We start from the raw sequence: 22,094 nt of genomic DNA on the forward strand, positions 1-22,094 counted from the left end.
ACAGCCACCTGTAATCCTCTATTTTAAATATACTTTCTGCACTGAATCGCACAGTAATAACCAAAAGAAACCCATCAGTCTGATTAGATTGGCCAAAATGAACTATAGTATTCCCAGAGTTAACTTCCTGCTAATCACCAGGTACTTTAAAATCAGCAAACAAAAGATTTCCCAACAGTTTTATGCTCTGTTTTAGTCTGAGCAGATTTTTTCCTGGCAATTAAGCTAAATGAAAAATGATATCTGAAACAAAATTAGACAACTAAAGAATACAAGCTAGCAGTTTCCTTACATATTAGGAAGGAACAATTACAAAACTCTGATAGTTTGCATATTAGAAGTAGTTTATAGCTCCAGAAACAGAACTCTGCACAGGATTATTTACTTTACAGAAAAGCATGCCTGATTTAAAACCTTTTATTTGGCTGTACTGGAAAGCAAAGCAAATTAGTCTACAATGAAGTCCATTAATCCCAGGCCACTTTCAGTATGAGAGAGATTGTCTAGAGACATGTAAGCTAGCTATCTTTCAGCAGCAAGGAGACCGAAAACACAGTAAATATTACCTGCTGGAAGATGCCAGAACAAGAAACATGCAGCCGAAGAGTAAAGTTAAAAGTATTCAAGCTATGCATTCCAGGAACTTAGGTTAATTAAGAAAGGAAACAGAGAGCTTCAAGATAACCTTTCTTAGAGTCTATCACCAAATTGCATTAATTTATTTAGCATGTTCAGCAAAGGGTCTTTGGTAACAAAATACCATGTTTAACATGCAGGAAGAAGAAATTTTACCTTGTTCTTCACTCCCTTCTTTACATAGGCTAGAACTCTGGCCAAGACTTAAACTGATGTCATCAGAGGTCTTGGCAGTGTCAGTATCTCCTGTGAATTTTAAGAAAGGAGAGTACTAGTGCTCAATGTATTAACACATACATCTACATACACTGCAGATTTCTCACCTGTCATGAAAGACTGTTGCTTTTATTTCTTCGTTTGAAGGTAAATAACACTTATGACAAGTAACACCAGATTTCTCTTATCTTTTAGAGATAAGTACTGTCTACTCTTTTATTTTGTATACAAGAGTTTTCATTCAACTACACAGATCTTCCATGAAGAACTGGAAAAGTATCTTACACAGAACCCAATGGAAATAAAGATTTTTTTTTTTTTGTCTTAAAGATATACCTATTTGAATATTCCTTTTGCATGGTTGCCAATAAAAATGAGGGGTAGATTGTGACAAAATACTTGTAAAGATAAAAAAGGTAAGGAAAAATCAGGAAGGTGACAAAAATTCACATCTCTTTTTTTGTCTTATTACTGGCTTAATACATTTACAAGATAGCAACTTAGCATATTACAAATAATTTATCTTCTCGTCTTGGTGGAGTTCAAATGGGCTGTCCTGGACAATACTTTTGCTGGATGCCAAGCAACCAGAAATAATCAAGTCACTGAAATACAATACCAGAAGGGTGATTGGTTGCACAGAACTCAAAATAGTAGGGAAAAGTCCACTCAAACAAACCCCTTGGCTCCGCATTTACAAGCAAAAGAAAAACCTGTTGTTACATGGTAAACAGAGCACGGATTCCAGGATATTCTCTCCTAGTGTTTTAGGCACATAATTTGCAAGTCCAAAGAAGATTTCTTCCTATTAGTAAATGCTGTACTTAGCTCACAAAAAAGTTTTGAAGATGAACAAGGTAGGCAGTACTTGGAAACAACATAGTAAACAATAGTGATTTGAAGTGCTACTGCAAGGTAATTTTAAGAAACAGCCAAAAATCTCACCTTTGATGGTTGCTGCTGTTCCCAGACGAGATAACCCAGATCCAACCTAGAAACAGGGAATTATGTAAAAAGCTGTAAACTTTCAGGAATTACACAACTGTTGTTTTCTATTACTGCAATGCATGCATTTGTGTATAGACCTAGGAGAGACTTTCAAAGCCACAAAAGCATCAAACAGCACATTGCTGTAAAATCCTTTCTGACTCAGAATGTTTCCACTGCAAACAGAGATAACAAGACATCTAATTATGCTTCCAACTATATCACTGCATTATTCTCTTTTATAGCCAATGTACTTGCAGATTTTACTACGTTGACTTTAAGAACAGTTTCTAATCTAGGAATTCCTTGAAAATACTTCATGTGGAAACAAACTACTAGTGTGATGGTACACTAATAACTGCTGTTGTAAAGCTGAAAGTTTAATGCAGTGATCACGGTTGCCTAAAATGCTTAAAGAAAACACCATGTTAATATAAAACTTACCTGTTTAGCATAGTAAACACCAAGCTAAATCCAGAAACTGCTCCCATTGGAAGAGATACATATTTTTACCAGGGTTAGTTTTCAGGTCTGTCAGATTTGATCCAGTGACCAGGTAAGCACAAGAACCTAAGTGCTGGTACACGGAAAGTGGCCACAGCATGAACAGGGGATATGGCAGGAAGATCCCTGCTGGCAGCTGAATAAACTTAAATTGGTTTAACCTAATCATTTTACTGTATCTTATTCTTCCCTCTCATTCCTGCAAATACAATTTTTCTTTTGAAGACAGTTTCCAAGTACACAGATTAGTTACCTCAAAGCAAGTAAACTGGTTAGTGAAAGACTGTGCATATTCCTTGGTCTATTCTTGGACATTAGTTACAATCACATTTCAAATTTATTGTATCTGCTTTTCAGCCATGTTCAATGGCCAACCAGCAGGCATGTACCTCCCCATATGAAAACTAGCTAGCTGTTTAGGTTTGCAGTCTGCATTTCTACATACGTCCTGTAATCTGTAGCGGATTGTTTTGCAGAGGTGCTAAAAAGAACTTAGTCCTTCCTTAAATAGTATTTTCAGTACTACCTCTCTCAAAGAACTCCGAATAGCACACAAAAATGCATGTGTCAAGTAATTAAACCACTCAGAAATAAGATAGGAGAAGAGCACTCAAAGGCAAAACCTGAACCCAAGATACATAAAAATGATGGCAATTTGACTTTACTGTATACTTACTGGGATACTGTTTTTCAAAAAACCCTAGTTCAAATGACTCTGGGGAAAAGAGAGCATAATTTACTAATTCTTCACTGCAAGCACAGCAAATTTAAGGTAATCTGAAGATGTGTTCAGATTTTATTCAGCCATACTACAGAAGAACAAAGGTTTTGCTACATGTAATGCAAAAAAGCTGCTGGAGCTTGTTTAATGCATTCTTTACTACACTGTCACGCACACTTTTAGTTAGTCATTTTGCCATGTTTCAACTTTTTTTTTCCCCTTCAGTAACACGCCTTGCTGAATGCTGTAGCTGAATGCAAATGCATCAGCATAGAAAAGCTATTTCACACAAAAAACTGAACAGAATTCAGATGCTTACTGTTCACATACCCTTTTGATGCTGCAAATTCAATCACAGGGGACTAGTAAGCACTAATTTTATCAGCATAAACACATTTTAAACACTACACTTCCTTTCACGTAGTTTTAACTGTGTTATAGTGTCAGCATTAAAGCACACAAGAAGGAACACAGAGCTTCTTCACATGCTTTAACATTAAAACTGTTATGAGTTTGTTCAGAATAGTTTTTTTTCCAAAGACTACTCAAAGAAACATGATCCCCAGCCTAGTTCTGTCTTCCTACATGGACCATTGCTTCCTATTCCTTTGAATACCAAAGGAAGTGGTATTCAAATTGGTATACCAAATACCTGCTCTCTTCAAAGGAGAAAATCTGAGAGTCTCTATGCTGCATAATGGAGCATTATTCAGATAAAACACCAACGTTAGCATAACACTGCACTTTATTATATACTGCTTGCTCAGAGAGCTAATTAGAAGGATTTGATACCGTAATGCCACACCAAGGATTTCCACTTCATTCAAAAATAGCTTCTGTATCTTTAACATGATGCTGCATTGCTCCTTGTCAACATAACCTTACAGTCTGGCCAGTCAATCTACTTGTCCTCATGAAGAGTTCGTAAAAGAAAGATGCCACAACTGGCTAAACACTACAAGCCAAATAGAAGGAACAGCACATGTAGTGCTATGGAAGTTGAATCCATAAATCTAGCAGACATAATAAGGAAACAGAACAACTTCCCCAGTGAAATTACAAGGCAACTAGAGCATAATGAAGTTGCATTAAAATCTAATAAAGCCAAGTTCTTCAGCACTTTCACCTGGTGTGCAGCAGCCCCTGTTTATTGCTTTCTTCCCACCCCTGTTGAAGTGTCAAAATAGTGAAGATTTTGCAGAGGTCACCCAAAAATAAACAGTTTTAGTCTTTCCATTTCTACCAGTTTATCTTGCTTTGTACTTCAGCAAATTAACATTTTTGACTGCAGAGTCTGAACTGTCAGGAATAATAACTTTCAGAAAGCCATTTAGCATTGCAAGAGATAATCAGCAGTGGGTACGTTCCAAGAAGACTTAACAGAAGCCTCCTCAAATTCAACACAACTGAAGTTTGCCAATTAAGCATCTAAATGACAGATCAAACAAAAGTAAGGGAGGAAAACAAAGTTAGAACATAAGGATGAAGTTACAGCTTGAGCTATCTAACAGCTCACTGATAACCAAAAGGAAGAGGGAAGCCCACCACAGTGGGTCTTGGTACTTATCTGACCAAGCTCTGAGCCATTTTGATTTAGTAAAATCAGAAGAAAGCTAACTAAGCAAAAGGAAATACTTTCTGATGGGACAGTAGGTTGCCTTATAAAATCCAGCTATTCCTAAAATGAAGACAAGATGGCATGAGCAAGAGCTATGCAGCTGGGAGAGTGCAATGCCACCCTAATAAAGCAGTTAAGAAATACAGAAAGGTAAGTTGCTTATCCTAATACAATTTTAAAAAAAAGAAGAAAAAAAAATCAGCAAAGATTACTCTACAGATTACAAAGCCAGCAGTACTAAAGCAACAACTGTAGTAGCTTTAATTCTTACCTGGCTGTTTGGATCTACCCCAGCATAAGAATTGCGTGAACTACAGCCAACAGGGGGAGTTGCTTCTCGTATGAACTCTGACATCTCAATCCCTCCACCAGGGTCACTGGGAGAAACATAAAAGAGAAAGAAAAGAAAAGAAAGAACATTAACCTACCAGTTAAACAGAAGTTTGTCTGTCTATGCTGAGTGCTGATTCAAAACAATTCTTCCCTTTTCAAATATCAGGGGCTTAAATATATCCCAGTATCTCAGATGAATACTGCCCATTTGACAGAGGAAGCTCAGTCAGAACTGGAGCACCCCATATACTGTCACAGAAGCTGCTGCCTTGTGAAGTCCACTGTCAACAGCCAACACAAACCATTAAGACTTAGGAGCTACAAGGCATTTTGAAATGCTGACATATGAAACTCACTGTCTATACGTACACACATGTAACTTGCAGATCATCTGTCCAACTATAATACCCAGAAATCAATCAATAGAAAAAAAAGTACTAAATAGAACTCTTTCAAAGAGCAGGGAAAGGACTCAGATTGAAGGCACTTGTTGTTATCCAGATCTTTTCCTTAGACTGGATCTAGGAGCAAAAGTAAGGATGGGTTAACCAAGAAAGCCACACACTGTCAGTAAAAGTCATTGGAAAGGCAGAGACATACAGGGACGTGGTATCTCTCCCAAGGACACAAACCACTTATTTCTACCAGAAAATATCCTCCCTTCAGGTAATTTACAGGCCCTACCACGAAATATTTTGAGGTACAATATATTTATTACTACATCCTAGCAATTTCACCCTTTCAGGCTTAATAAGTATTGGTTTGAAAGTATTTTCTAGATCAACATCACCAAATTGTAATTCAACATAATTCAGCTTGTCAAAGGCAGATGTGCATGAAACAAAAGCAATTGGACCTGTCCATTAGGACAATAGGGTGTGAAGTGAGTTGGGGACTACAAATCGGGCATCCAACCTAGCACTGTTTGTTAATTGCAAAGAGGGAGAAGTTGAGGCATTCTTTTTCCTCTCCCAATACAGTTCTCTTCAACCATCTTGATCCAGGAGACTTCTGAACAGAAATAACTGCAGTGTAATTTGACACTGACCCTCTCTGCTCCATCCCAAAGATAAACAACTGCCTCCCAACCATCAGTGATTCAGAGCTGCGGTAAGTCCACTCCAACATTTTGCTGGAGAAAGAACATATGCACAACCCTTCTCCAGCTAGACTAAAGAAACTAAAGATGAGCCCCTCTGGAGAATGGGGACAGAAATGAACAGAAGCACTGCAGGACTTACTTGAGAGACAGCTAGTCTCGTAGAAAAGTCTCAGGCAGTAAGACCAACACCTAATAATTTTTGTAATATATGGACATCAATCTAGGATATTATAAATAAACTGTATGTAGACTAAAGGACCCAAAACATCATTCATTCTGCAGCCTGACATTTCAAGCTGTTGTCACCTCAGAGAGGTGTAAAGGTACAACCTTGGGAACCATTCTAGATCATACAAGAGGCCCCTAAACCTTCCTACATCAAAGAGATGACAAAAAAAGACAGTTTGAAGTTAGAAATATATTACTTCAGTAAAAATAAGTTAAGAGACAACCAGCCATGTGTTAGCAGAACAATTATGGTCGGACTCCAGCAAACTGAAGAAAGAAGTGAAAAGCCACCATTTTGGTACAGCTCAGCAGTGAAACATAAGCATGCTCTTATTGATGGCTGTTCAGAGAGCCCTCTCTGACCTGAAATTATCAATTATGCTAAGGCAGAACCAGGTAAGGAAAAAAAAACAAACCCAGAATTCAGCTTCAATAATTTCCACCAGCTTTAGCCAAACAACTATTCCTTATGTAAGCATTTTAAGAACATGTAAGGACATAACATGAAGTTAAAGACTAAACTGAAAAATTCTCACTTAATGTTTAAGTTCAGCATACATTATGATGACAACTGAAAATGTAACAAAGAACGCCTTTCACAAAAAGATGAAATTACTTTCCTGTTTGAATAATTCATTCAGAAACACTGCATATGATTAAAGTATGTCCTATGAAGTAGAAAAATAAGTCAATGCAAATAAGCTCTCATGCATAGAACTCGGTAGTTAACTAGGGTGGGACAAGGAGGTGATTTTGTCTAAAAGTGACGCAACAGATTATCAGCATAAGCAACAATACAACCCAACACCACCACTCTACTCACAGCTGCTATGTTCTGTGACAGCATACACAAACTAACCGATTAACAAAAGCTAGTAACAAACAGCAACAAAGTCTGCAGGAACAAGCAGGAAGTACAGATTTCTAGGGTTAATCATTGCATGCATAAGGAACTGGACTACAACAGCATGCAGAATCTAGCAATTTTCTGCTAGTGTTGTGGCCATTCCTTTCTGCTATTAAGGTCTACAATCAGTTTCTTAGTTTGCTGACTTCATAACTTAGAGCAAGTACTACACTTTTCAGTTTGCAAACAAAAAAACTGAAATGAAGTTGCTACACAAATTGGGAAGACTGAATAAATTATGTCCAGCTACCTGCAATGGAAATTGCTGTGGAAAAGGCATTCAGAGATTGCGCAAAACAAATTAAAACTAGTATTTCTAGTTATTACTAACTGTCCTATCTAAAATACTATCTCCAGCTATATTACATTAGTGTGTCAGAGACTAACTGAAAGTCTGAAGAGGCTGTAAGTCTAGTGAATTCAGAAGTTTAAAACCTGACTTAGAATGATTAACTAAAGAAATCTGATATTTGGACTAGAACTTCCAGAGAGAATTTGGAATAAGCAATTTTGATTTCAGGACAAAGCAGAAGAGTTCTTTTCTTTTGAACACCTTCTTCTGTCCCTAATTTCCAATTAAAATAGCGGGATAACTAGTCAAGAGGCTGCTCTCAAAACACAGAAGGACCACAGCATGTACTACAAATACTACACCACAACAGTTTCAAGTATGAATAGAAGTTTTCTTTAAAGCTTGAATCACTAGTTATAGAGTTTAAAAGGCAAAACAACTCCAAGCTGCAAGCCACAGAAAACTGCAAGGAAAAGGGAAAAAAATAGTAAAGCAGGGCAAGAGTTTGAGAGATTACTTTTTTATTTCTCTTGCTCGTACCTGTTTAAGTAGACTGTACGTAACTCAAACATGCAAACAAATTAGCAAACCACATTCTCCAGCTGTCAGTTTTATTTTGTAGGAGAAGTACATTCATGTAGTATCATGATTACAGCTCCCCCATGTTGATGGAGATCAGTGACAGCAGTGTCACCAGGTCAATGCTTTATGATACTTTGAACCTTAGTAATCGTTGACACAAGAAAGAAGCCATATTCATATCCCCAGAAGCAAGACTGACTTAAGTGTAGTAAGGTATCTATGTGTGTCCATTGATATCCAACAAAGATTACGTTTGCACTGTTCCTTCTACCTTTTATGTGAGATTAGGAGCCTGTATCCCTATTACTTGTTTTCATGAAATCTCCCAGCAGCACTACTAACATCACACCCGTATGAAAGCAGCAACTGCACTAGAAGCTACAGAAGAAGATAACTCACATTCCTATCTCTAAATTAAGACTAGCTTCTTTCAAAAATATTAACTAGAGAATTTCACCTTTATAAAGAGGATGAGGAAAAAAACAAACAAGGCATTTCTCAGGGAACAGTAAGTTGTTCTTTACTTAAGCATGCCAAAGTTTTATGAAAAGATTGAAAACCCTTAGAGTTTGATCCTATTCACAAACCAATGTGAACCAAAGATAAATGAGCAGTTCATGTAAACCTACAAATGACAGCACATAATTTTTGTCAGATACCTGAAAGCACCATTTTGCAGATAAACGTCTTCAGAAGAACAGCAGCTCTTAGAAGCTAAACAGAATCCTGAACATAAGTTTTGAACAGAAACCAGACTATCGCTTAATCCTTCAAAAATACTAATATTCATACCTAAAGTGGTCCCAGCAAACATGTGTGTGGGGATGGGGGGTGGGGGGGTGAAAACTCTAGGACAGCTTTGCATACTGTACTCTATATTTTATTTGGTATCACATGCTGTAGCCTAAGCTATCAAAACTAATATTTTGATTACACAAATATTTAAGGTAGTAGGTCTGCTTAGATCTCCCCTATATCCACCTTATGCTAGGGGAGCAGAGTTTAAAAAAAAAAAACCACCAAAACCCCTACATACACACTTTCTTCCGAGACAGTTTTTTTAATTAATGTTCCGATTTAACTTACTAAGAAGGTGACAGCTCAATATTAAACACTCACTCTACATCCCCTCTACTGGTTTGAATGTTATCCCAGAGTTCTTGTAAGCTTCCAGGCAAAGATTAGTATATACTGTACATCCCACTTACCAAAAAGTAACTCCGTAATTTCTGCATTGACCTTGTTCCCAGTTCTAGTTAAGAGACCTGAAAGTGGGAACAAGGATCATATAAAAGTTAATGAAACTTTAGTTGGCAAGCAGGACACACAGCATCAAACTAACCTCTACTTCTGAGCTCACAAATGCTTATAATGTAGTAACTTGTCCCATGTCAACTGCTCCTTAGACAAAACAGAACTTCTGAAACATCCAGAAGTAACTCACAACACTAGTAGAAAGAAGTCCCTTGCCAAGTCTTGGCTACTGTTTTGGAAGCAAAAGCTACATGGCTTAAAAAAGAAAAAAACATCTAAGGATCACAACTAAAACATGCGTTAGCAAGGTTGCATTGAAACAGAACAGACCACTAGTTTACTTTCACGAATTTTATTAAGCAGAATAAGCATTAATATACATTCAGGCAAGCATTCTGCCAAAATAGCTCAATACAGTTTTAGTAAGGTATATGGTGATCTAAATGGAGTCACAATTAAAATCAGCAGGTTCAGTTACCAAACACAACATGGAAAAAGGGACAGGTTATAAAAGATTGATACAAGAAGTTACTGTATATCAACTTTAAAGGAATCCAAGACATTGTTTTTGCTAACAATACGCTCCCTAAGCTGAGAGCAGATACAGAAGAACTTAAGACCCATCTCATGAGAAGCTACCCCATATGCACAATTAAGTCCTTTTACCTCAAGGCTGAATATTTTAAAGAGCATCACTTTAACACTTCCTTTCTTTAAGCATTCTGATAAACAGACTTAAGAGGCTTCTTTTGACTACATTTCCTTATAGCATGTGTCTCCATGTAAAAGTTTCAGGGTTTGGCATTTTGGTTTTTGGGGATTTGTTTGTTTGTTTTTTAATAAAACACACACAACCTCTTAAGAGTCAGGACAGCATACTAATTGTCTCACTTTGAAAACTATTCATGGCTACTAGTACCAGAAACTCACAGACAAGAAAAAGGTCTTCTTTAAAAGCTAACAATTCAAGGCTGATTTATTTCATGCAGTGTAACTCTTAAGATGGCCTTAATTATCTGAAGCCAGGCAGAGGCTTTGATAATAGAGCTCGTAACACATCCACAGTCTGATCAGACTGGTTAGGCTAGCCTTGTTGATGACTCATCTTTTGCTCTTCTTTCTCCAAATAGTCTGGTCAGAGGAGGAAAACCTCTGGGTTTTTTGATGCTGGCAAAAGCAAGGAAGATCTGTGGAAAGGAATCACCTCCTATTGACAGTACTTCAGAATCATCACATTCATTATTGAGCTGAGCAATTCCAGAATTTCCAAATTCACAAGACAGTGTTCTCCTGAAGTAAGACTATAACTGGAGTCAAGCATTGTATCTGACTCCTGCTTTTGCAAAGCTAAGCAAATTGAAACCCAGACATTCTTTTTAGTGATAAAAGACTTAGCATGTAGTATGTGGTTTTTGACAGCTAGATTTTTAAAACTAAGTCTACTGCTGAAATAAGATTACTTGTACTGGTTGTGTTCATTAAGTATTTAGTGACCTAATCAGCACACATTTTCCATGCTATTGTTTCAGTGCTTCCAGCATTTTCAATATTGTTCTGGAACTCCTTTGGGGGAGGAACCAGGAAATTAACATGAATCCATCATTTCAAACCTAATACATTAATAAGTTTTGCTTTCACAGACCAGACTAAACAGTCTTTCAGAACTATGGAGGTCTGCATCTATATTCCTCAGTGTTTATTTCAACCACCATTCCAGTTACACATCTGATGAAGACAGGACTGTTTATCATTTGAAGCAGTATACAAACATCAGCAGACACCTTACCTGGGCCCATTGCTGTCTTTCCTCTTGGCTGAAACATTGCTTTGTTCTGGTTTTGCACCTCTGTCCATATGCTCACTGGCATTCCTCTCCACAATTTCTCCCTCATCCAGTGCCCTGTGCAAACGGTAATTCACCATCTTCAAAACGATAAAGAGAGCTGCTATCACCGGGCAGTAGACAGCTACTATCATCATGGAAGAAGGAAGGGCCTTTCAAAAGAGAGTAGGAAAGAGTTAATGAACACAAGGGCAAATGTTCATAAGAATACATACAGCTATCTAGAGTTTAACAGTTTCTTTCATACAGAAAATACTGATCATACTGGAAATGAAGGTTTAAACACACACTCCCACAGTCAAAGTTCATGTGGAGATTGTTAGAAGTCTAGCAACATGGAAAAAAGGAACAGTTGGACTACAAGATACCAAAGCACCACAGCACCATGCTAAGTAGACCTATCACTGGAGCTTGAGAACCAAATTCAGTTCTTGTTCTCTTTTTCCAGGCTATTGGAATGTAAGGCCTAGACTAGGAAACCTAGAGCTAGCATGATTTTTTGTGTCACACCCACTATTTTTTATTAGTTGTTATGAATAAAAAAAGATGGGAAGATTTTAAGCAACTTGAAAACTAAACCAAGCACAGAGTATGATCTTATTTCAGGGCTAGTACACAGCACCAAGTCTATTTTGGAAAAACTGATGCGAGTTTGACGGCATGGCGGATAGGAGAAAACCTGCTCAACTACCCAACATAGATGTTTTGACTTACATTGTCAGCTTCCAACAGCTACTCTTGCATGACAAGATACTTATCAGTCACAAAAGTCAAACTTTTCCCTACCTGCATACAAGAAAAAGGCTATTTACGTTTGTGGCTCACACATTTGAGCAGTAGTCCACAATAACATCCAAGATCACACGCTGCAAAGATTATTTGCACTAGACCATTACATGCCCATGGAAAGGCAGCCAACTCAGATGTTCTGAAGATAATTTTTCAGCTGTGTCAAAGGTGGCCAGAAGCCACATGAAAAACCTCAGTCCTGAATTCAACTTTTGAAATTCCACTCACATGCAACTTTTGCTGAGGCCCATAAGGCTTTTACAGATCAATCACTTCAGCAACAGATATTGATTAAGTACGGCCTAATAGCTATTTAAAAGAAGTGTTCAGAGTACTAGTTAAACTTCAAATTTCACTTCAAGGCTTTCACCCTTCTAAGTCACTTTTTATTCATATTTATAATTTTGCCATTTCCCTAGGCAGTCACTAAACACAATGAGATATTAACTCTTAAGTCTTCATCCACAAATAGTCCACTTCCCTTACAAAAGCAACAAGAGTCTGTGTTCTCAAATATTTTGCTGCATCACTATCCTTTACCCCAGTGATGGTGTAGTTTGATATAAAATTCTAACAGCCATAAACACATATATACACACACACAGACATACAACAATCAGAATTAAACAGCATTTGTTACCCAGTACGAACATTAATTTAGTAGATGAGAAGAACAAATGAACTGTCTTTTTAGACCTCCTAGCCTAAGGAGAATTCCAGCTTGTTTTGCACACCTGGTCTCCCTCCCTATACAGAGCATTGCAAGAGAAGAGTCTTTATGGTGGTCAAAGCCCCACGCGCATCTTGTGGAATCAGAAAGGGAACATGACTGAAGAATAAGACAGAGAGCCCTCTCTATTCTGCACATAAAGCTAGTTTTAGTCATTTAAAAGAGATCTGATTACAACGTTAATAGTTCTACATATTTAAGAGCTTATTAGTCCTAGAAGAACTGGCAGTGCTCATCACACAATTTAAGCCATAAATTTAGCAAAAGCACTTTTTGAAGAGATCTCCAAATACAAAATATTGTACTAATAAAGGGGATAAAATAAACATTTCTAAATATTGTATTGGCTGTTGACTTCAAAACAAAACCAATCCTTAATCTGGCTGCTCACTTTCTGGCAGTAAGCAAAAACAAATAATCAATATAACATTTTGTGCTGGTTTTGGCTAGGATAGAGTTAATTTTCTTCATAGTAGCTAGCATGGGGCTACATTTTGGATTTGTGCTGGAAACAGTGGTGACAACACAGGGATGTTTTCCTTTCTGCTGAGCAGTGCTTACACAGAGTCAAGGCCTCTTCTGCCTCTCACCCCACCCCACCAGCGAGTAGGCTGGGGGGGCACAAGAAGCTGGGAGGGGACACAGCCGGGACAGCTGACCCCAGCTGACCAAAGGGCTATTCCATACCATATGACACCATGCTCAGCATATAAAGCTGGGGGAAGAAGAAGGAACGGGGGGATGTTTGGAGTGATGCCATTTGTCTTGCCAAGTAGCCATTACGCATGATGGAGCCCTGCTTTCCTGAAGATGGCTGAACACCTGCCTGCCCATGGGAAGGAGTGAATTAATTCCTTGTTTTGTTTTGCTTGCATGCGCAGCTTTTGCTTTCCCTATTAAACTGTCTTTATCTCAACCCTTGAGTTTTCTTACTTTTACTCTTCTGATTCTCTCCCCCATCCCACTGGGAGGGAGTGAGCAAGCAGCTGTGTGGGGCTTAGTTGCCAGCTGGAGTTAAACCACGACACATTTCTAAAGCCAAACAAGTATAAATAATTGAGTCTGGAATCAATCAGGAGGCAGGTTACTTATTAGGATTCTTTTCTTAAAAGAGATCAAGTTTAACCTACCTTTTCCTCCAAAACAAGTTAAGTCAACACCTAATATAACATTTGAAGTAGGCCAGGCAAACTAATCTGGGGTATGCTAACTTAGATCTTGCATGCTGAGCTGGACAAGACCCTAAATGGTGATTCACTTACCAAGCACCACCTCAGGAGGAGAAAGAGGAAACAAAGCTATTTAAAAACAGCATCAGTAGAGCAACCAGGAGCCACAATGATGCTAATGGCATCCATACAACCCCTGAAGCAATGCTACAAGGGTTTCCTCGAGAAATGTAGTGCTTCCGCTTCCAAGAACTTCAGAGGCAGCTAGCTGCCTGCAGGCAAGGGCAAGCCCATTAACTTCAGCAACACATATGAACTTCCTGTACCTGCTAAGCAGTCTGCTACTCAATCACAAACACAACTTCAACTATCCTCTCCTTTACAAGTACCTAGTGTTCAGAAGCCATTACCAGAAGAGTCAGCTTAACACTAGATGACAAAAGCTAGAGTTAGTCTATAAAAGACATGCCTATACTCTTCTATCTGGAGGGCTCTTCAATTTCTCCCCTCCACTCCATCAGCAGTCACACAGTGACAGTATACAATTTATCTTGTGGAATGCAAAATCTACACATCCTGTTCTGCAAAGGAAAGCTTTGAGAACAAGTGGAGAAAAAAGACAAAACACCTCATGTAACTTGCAGCAAACCCAATAAAGAATTAAAGGGTGCTTCTTCCTCACATTCTATTTCCACAGGATTGTAGAAGCTAAAAAGATAAATTAACTCACTACTTTTCATTCTTCGTATTCATTAGCAGTTACTCCTCTCTGAATAGGGCATATACTCTGGGAATAGAAGAAGTTTTAGCATGTCCAGCATACTCTGCTGTCTGATCATACTTAGTATTAAGTCTCATGCTGTGGTACAGCAGTGCCACCCATGGTACCAGCAACTTGCCCACATTCCAGCCTCAAGAGGAAGAGTTACTGCAACCTAACCTAAACCACTAGTGCCTTCTCTGTTTTTCTTTGCCAAACTTAGAAGCATCCAGCTTCCATTTGGGGTCTTCTCTCCACAAGCCAAGGCAAGTTAAAGTGAGATTAGTATTTTAGACTGTGCTTGACATTTTACCACATTTGAGGAGAGACAGGTCTCTCACCAGCATAACTGAGCATCCTATACAATACTGTCTTCAAGACTGGAATACAAATCTAAGTCCTACAAATTTGCAGCTAGATCTCATTTCAGTTCTTTTCACAAGTACTAGAGCATTTTTATTGGGCACAACAGACAAAAAGTCTCAGGTTCGAGATTGTTAGCAAACACCAGCTGGCTACAAGTCTGTAGCTGTGACAGCATTTTAGAGAACATCCCATTTTACTGCACATCTCTAGTTGCTTCCATTAGCACCAAAAGAAAACATACTCTGAACAGCAGTAGTCACAATTGAAGCTCTTGTAGGAAAGAAGATCTAGACATGACCATACAAAAACTGCCTCCTTTAATTACATTCAGTTGAAAACTTCAGTCATCTAATGGCTGAACAAACCCAATCATTAGATACTTTCAGCTGGGAGCTTATTTCCCTAAACCTTAAAGGGAAGTTAAGCAGTACTCTCAAAGATGAAGGGGGAGGAGAAGGACACCAATTTTCTACCACCTTTCCCTCAGGAGTTACTTTCCAAATTTAAACCTTTCAAGACAACTTATGAAATCCATACTATACACATGGACAAAGGTAAGATGCAGGAATGCACAGCTGAGGATTGGGACTGTCCCTTCTGGAAGCTGCTGGCTGTTAGGTCAGCTCAGTTGTACCACAGCACACCTTTTGTGAAAGAGTGGGCAGAAAAAGCTTTAAGCACTCCTAGATTCCAGTGGTCAATCTAGAACAAAAAAGAAACCTCAGACCACTAGTTACAGGACTAAAATATTCCCATTTGAACTACAAAGGTCACTGTATCTTGATTCAGCATTTCAAATACATAAGTGCCAGGAACCAGAGGGAATTTCATTGATCACAAGCTGTGCTGCATACTTATGAGGAAACAAAGACTATATGGATCTTACCTAATCACATCTAGCTTTAGCTAGACACTACAGATGCAATGAAGTTTCCAGATTCTTTTTGAAAAGAAATGTGTAAGTGTTGCCTGTTGAGAACATTCATAGGAAAGTCTCCCAACCCAAATCAGATTGCAAGTCCTTACGTAAAAGTTATATCAATCAAGCATTCATTAAGCAATAACAGTTGTCTTGTAAAATGCTTTCAAGTTCAAGCATTTTTTTATAGAAACATTCATACTGGGGAAAAGGAAAGATCAAGAAATGGCAGATGTAGTTTTGTCACCATTTTTTGTTTATGAACAGCCAGAGCCCTTTAGAGCTGCTGTTATGAGGAAGCGTGTTCAGTTACAAGTTATCTAGTTTTTGACTGAAACCGCAAGGTGTACTAATGAGACTTGAGTAGCCAAGAAACTAGATGTGGCTAAGAGCCATGTGGGATACCAGGTATTCTCATCATACATCCAACTTCAAGTACTTAAACTCTTAGTTTAAGAAACAGCACATATTTCAGAAACTTCACTGGAAAAAGACTTTCACATGAAACTACATTTATATGACCTACTTCTATAACTATGTACACAAGTCATGAAATCAAATGCCTATTATGTGAACTGTTGTCTAAATGAGCTTGACTTTGACAGACAAGTTCTGTAGGTACATACGAGCCCATCACCCCAAGCAAGGTACAGTCCTGGCTCCTCTTCAGTCACTGGCAAAGTTCCCCCAGTGCCGGAGCCAAGACTTCACCCCCTCCTGCGCACGTGGTGGGGCTGAAACAGCATTCCGACTAGGGGAAGTGCTTTGGCAGCCTCGTCTCTTCCCCTCCCCCTTGCAACACGGATGCATAACATTGGCCTCTGCATTTAGGGTATTTTGTCCAACTTTTACAACCCGGTTATAGTTTCCCCATATTGTAGAATATTTTCTTCTCCCAGCTTGAGTTTTGGATTAGAGCAAAACCAGGGATCAGCTCTTAAGACAGATATGCAGATCAACAAGCACAGTTGAGTCTGTTACTGAATACAAATATCCAAACAGGATAGATTTAACTAGTCTAGAAAGCGGTATTTTTGTATGCATGCTGCCAAGCCACAGATCCAAGAGTACAGACTGAAGCAGCTTCACTCAAGCAGACATTCCTCTTCCTCTACACCCCAATTCCTTCATTATCTACACTTTGCTTTTTGCCACCCTTCTGACAAGGACAGGTTAAGTGTATAAATACACACAGGAAAAAGAAAAGCATCCAGATCGGTAATATAGATACACTTATGTATACATCTCTCTCTTCTCCTTCACACAGGGTACAGACCTCACTTTCATGTGCTCAAGCTCACAGAAGACAGATGAGGGACCAAGGAAGAAAGGCTAGCTGAATTGTACTGCTAATTTCTTCAGTTGGTTTGCACTATGCGTTAAACCCATCAACCCTAACAGCACTGGCATACACGTGCAAAGAAACACACGGATTTATGGTATTACTTGCTGACCACAACCATTACCAGATTCCATTCTGAAAACACAGGATCAATAGAAGGAATGCACAGACAAAAGATTAGCAACGTTGGTGCAATAAACCAAGTCTTTAAGCAGTAAGTGCATCTAAATTACCATATCCAAAAGAGGTTAAGTGTTCCATTCCTGTTGAGGGTTAAATAACATTTGAAAAAAGTGATTAGCTTACTGTAAAATGCGTTCAGCCTTGAGAGCCAGCTACAAGTGAAGTTCTTAGGGGATCCTTTTGCCTTTGTTGCTACAAAACAACTTGGGAATAACTACAGTTATTGCTACCTCAATGCATCAAAGCAACACTATGATCTTGGAATTCCTTATGTGAGGAAGTTTTGTAAGTAATATAAAACCTGCCAGCATTCTAAGTCGTTATATATACCTTGTTTTTTTTAAACACACAGGGTTGTCTGCCAGCAACAAGTCATTTGGAGCTAGCATAGAAACTCCCTCCTACACACCAGTGAGCCATGCTCAGAATTCAGATTATGGTTACCTAAGACTTTTTAAGCAAGTTCTGCTTATTTATGTATGTCCTACAGCAATGCAACATTTACTGCTTTTTATTCTGAAAAAGAGCTTAAGAGATGCTAAAGAGCTGAGATGACCATCACAGTTCTGCCTGTTTAGTTTATGTCTAGACAACACTTAAACTGCAGAAGGTGGAAAGAGGGAAAACAGCCAAATATGATTCAATCTGCTTTAACTTGTGACTAATCTCCCTACTTATTCTCAGGGAAGTTAGCACTTGTTGCATCTTTAACTTGTCCAGAGCTATGAAGCAAGAGAATTTCTCTGACCCTGACAAAACCCAAAGCAGCTTGCTTTTGCCCATCTTTTCCCTTCGCACAGGAAAAGAAAAAAAGTTTAAGCAACACTGAAGTTTCCCCATAGTATGGGCAACTGAAGCTTAACTGCTGCTTCAGGAGCAGCAGTAGGAGACTCAAGTGCTGGTCCAGATTTATCAGTTGTCAAAGGACCCATGTACAATATACATCAGCGCCCCTTCAAAAGTTTCCTGCGCATGCAGGATATAGCTCACCACACCTTTATGAACAGCAAAAGAAAAAAGCTACATTTGAGGCCAAAAGGACTGTTCTCTTCCCATATTCAATGGGACTCCAAATAGATACAGATTCACAGTTTTTAAACAGAGCATCTGCTTAGTTGAAAGTTTTATGTAGCTGTTGTCAACACTCTACATGTTGTTAACCTTGGTTTTAAAAGCAGTTTGTCTCAGCCTGCGGTTTCCTTGCCAGCAGTCTAAAGTTTTCAAACAAAAAGCCTTGGAGCTACCTTTTCCAAGACATGGTAATATGAATTAAAAACTAACCATACAGAGCTGTAGCCTCCTCTTTCACATTAGCTATTTCTTAGTATGAAGTGTCTCATACTGCAGTCTTACAAATTGCTTTTTAACAAAGCAAATGCCTGACCCCAGAGCTCTCAATCTCTGCAAGTATGCTCATGTGGAGTTTTTCCTCCAAGGTTTCATTCACTAACTTGCATTTTTTCACAAGGCAGTTTCTACTTTAAGTTGTCACAGCATCTGGACCTGGCAGACTTGCAAATTACATTCTACCTCATATGCTCAAAACTGATCACAACACACCTAAGTATGATCACACTTTTCTACTGAGAAATCTGAAATGAAATATTAGCATTTTGTAAATTACACACAACTTGCACAGAAAGAAAAGCACTGGCCGACAGGAAACTGCCCCCTTCTCTCATAATTGATCACACCTCTCCTATTTTTGCTTCCAAGTCCAAATGTCAAGGAAGTTTCTAGGTTTAAAGGTTAGCATCTTAACAGCTTTGATTGAAGTGTCAGATACAAAGATATATTCAACAGGAATTCTCCCAAACCAAGTATACTGAAGTCTGGACACAAGCAAAAGAGCCAAAGTAACTTCTTGTCAATAACACACAGTCCAGATACACACTGCCAGCCAGCACACTGTGCTATGGCCAAATAAACTTCTAGGTTACGGACCCTGAAGCACATCCCTTCCCCAGTCTCAAAAGTCAGAAGAGAAAGTCATAGAGCTGCCAGACAGAAATACTGGCTAGATCTGACAGCTTCTACAGAAACTGTGTGTTTTCCTGGACTACCAGTAGATCTGCAGTGGAAACTAGTAGAGTTATGCCCAATTTTGAAGGAAAGTAAACAGAAAAACGAAGGCCAAGTGCCAGCAACTGAAGCCCTGCCGCACCCGATGCGCCCCGCTAGCACCCACCCACATCTTCCCGGTAACAGGTCCCTGCTTCCGAAACGCCGCAGCCCCAGGCGTATTCCGGGCCGCCTCGACCGCAGCTGCCGGGCCCGCCGCGGGCCACCGCTGTCAGCGACGGGCGCCGACAGGGGAAAGCCGCGGGCAGGCGGGCCCCGGAGCGGCCCTTCCCGGGGCAGGCGGGCACGGCAGCGCCGGCAGCGCCGCGGGCAGGGGGCGCGCGTGCGACGGCCCCGGCCCCGCGGCCCCTCCCGCCTCCCCCCCAGGCCTCCCCGCCGCCGCTGAGGCGGGCGGCCCCCCGCAAGGCCCGCCCGCCCCGAGGCCCAGGCCGGCACCGCTCCCCCGGGCGCGGCGGCGGCGGCCTGCGCTCACCATGTAGAGGGTGAAGGGGAAGCCGAGCAAGAAGAGCCACAGGTAGAGGTGCAGCGCGTTGACCCCAGCGCCCTGGTGCGGGTCCTGGTACCAGCCGCCGCTCAGCGCCGCCCACACGCCCTGGCGCAGGATCTGCAGCACCTGGGAGCCCATGGCGGCCCCGCTCCGCCGAGCCGGCCCCGCTCTATCCGCCCTGCGAGCCCGGGCAGGGCCGCGCGCCGCCCGCGCTCCGCGACAGCCCGCACGGCCGCAGCCGCCGCCGCCGCCTCCACAGCAACGCCGCCGCCATCTTATGTCCGGGCCCCGGGCCGGCCGCCCGCCCCCGCGCCGCCGATAGACCGGCAGCCCTTGCGGCAGGGGACGCCCGCCCCGCGCTCTGTCGCCGGGGAGGGACAACGCGGCGGGGGCGAGGGCGCCCGCTACTGCGCCTGCGCCCGGCCTCCCCGCTGCCCCCGCCTCCACCGAGGCGGGCGGAGCTGCCGCCAGCGCCCCCTGGCGGCGTGGAGGAGGGCGGGGCGACGCGGGCCGGCTGGGCGCTGGGCGGGCGGCTGTAGCTGGCCCTGATCCCCACCCGTGGCCCAAAGCCCACTTCCGAGGCGGCGGCAGGCCGGGGTTCGGGGTTCCCCCCTCCCCCCCGAGTACGCGGGCGGAACGTGTCCCTCGGTCACCGAGGCGGGCTCAGACCTGCGGCCTGGCCAGGGTGGCTCTCGGGGCTCATGCCGTGTCAGGATACTCCTAGGAAATGGAGGGAGACACAACCCTCGCAAGGGGCTTTTCCTTCCCCTCTCTCAGGGCCTTACTCTTGGCCAGGTGCAGCGTCCTCTCCTTGTGCAGGGCAGGAGGACGTGGTCCCAGCGTATCGTTTAATTCTTTAAAATTAAAGCAAGATAACAACCTTGCCAGTTTGCTGCATTTACTGTCAATACATGATTTTACCAATACCCTGGCATGCCTGTCCCCAGCACGAGGTTTGTTTTGTTGTTGCTTCCAACATATACAAAGCCAGGATCACTTGGATTTATTAGAAAGGAGAACACAACACAGCAGGCCACGGGTACACCACGGAGTCTTTCACACATTTAAGTCTCAACTTCCACATTCACCTGTTCTTACAGAAGGTCACTAGTTCTCATCAAGTCCCAGCTTTTCTAGCTTTCCCCTTAGACAAGCACATCCCAAAAATCACACCTCAGAGAGAAAGGGACATATTAGGGAAGGAGGTCTGAGAGCGCTGTCAAGCAGGGGAAAGGGGAGGTCTCTTCCTTCAGACCCGATGAATGAGTAATGCTGAGGATCCCTCATTATATTACCTGACTTTCCAGTCATATTTGGGGAAAAGTAGCTTTGAGGGCACGCTATGATACTGTCGCTGTGGTGGCAGAAGGATCACACATAGGTTCTGTCCTGAAACCAAGTTACTGTCCTGCTCCAGCAGATACAAGACGGGGGAACAGCACCTTCTGGATCTCTGCTGCGGAGGAACTGCAGGAATGAAATAACCCGAGCACTCAGTTATGACTCATGATGAGCATGCATTTGGGCTGGTGTTTTCAGGAGGCTGCGTTAATGCCAGTCTCCACAGTGTTTTTCTCCCTGACAGCAAACCAATGGCAGCATTTGGCTATTCTGGGAAAACCAAAAGACAGAAGCAACTGACTCAAAGCAGATGTAGATGATTTTTTGTTTCCCCAGTGGGAAAGTAGGAAGAAGGGATGGACACAAAACCCCAACCATGATGGCTCTCCCCCCAGTATAAACAAATAAACCATTTTTAACTTTGTTTCAGATAATGCATTTTCAAATACAAGATTGCCAGCAGTATTTTGCCAAGGAGCATTTTTCTCTCTCTGTCAAACAGGATTGAGGTATAAAGGAAAAAAGGATGCAAGGGGGGAGGAGAAGAGGAAAAAAAAAAACAACAGAGAAAACCTAGAGAATTATCATGGATGGGGAAGGGGAACTCACTTTATCCTTTTGGGATAAAGCCAAGCATGACAAGCCTCACCAGTTACAGTAGGCTCAGAACAAACAAGACTATGAGGCCTGTTTCAACTACATC

General features: G+C 41.1%; 1 protein-coding gene across 9 annotated transcripts in view; it reads right to left on the reverse strand.

Moving 5' to 3' along the window:
- Positions 1–20,442, reverse strand: part of PCNX1 (pecanex 1) — a 94,180-nt gene extending 73,738 nt beyond the window's left edge. For 5 of the 9 annotated variants that reach the window (XM_072866085.1, XM_072866091.1, XM_072866089.1 and 2 more), the window contains exons 1-5: positions 20,036–20,436; positions 11,167–11,375; positions 4,954–5,059; positions 1,798–1,843; positions 793–882 (exon numbers count right to left, since the gene is read on the reverse strand). In XM_072866085.1, coding sequence (XP_072722186.1) covers positions 793–882; positions 1,798–1,843; positions 4,954–5,059; positions 11,167–11,375; positions 20,036–20,188 — 604 coding nt within the window. In that variant the 5' untranslated portion in view covers positions 20,189–20,436. Of the gene's footprint in view, positions 1–792; positions 883–1,797; positions 1,844–4,953; positions 5,060–9,334; positions 9,392–11,166; positions 11,376–20,035 lie in introns of those variants that run through there. The other 4 variants (XM_072866087.1, XM_072866090.1, XM_072866092.1 and 1 more) reach the window with 4 other exon arrangements.
- Between the last annotated feature and the right edge of the window lie 1,652 nt (positions 20,443–22,094).

Source organism: Ciconia boyciana, chromosome 6 (assembly GCF_034638445.1).
Source record: "Ciconia boyciana chromosome 6, ASM3463844v1, whole genome shotgun sequence".
Lineage (NCBI taxonomy): Eukaryota > Metazoa > Chordata > Aves > Ciconiiformes > Ciconiidae > Ciconia > Ciconia boyciana.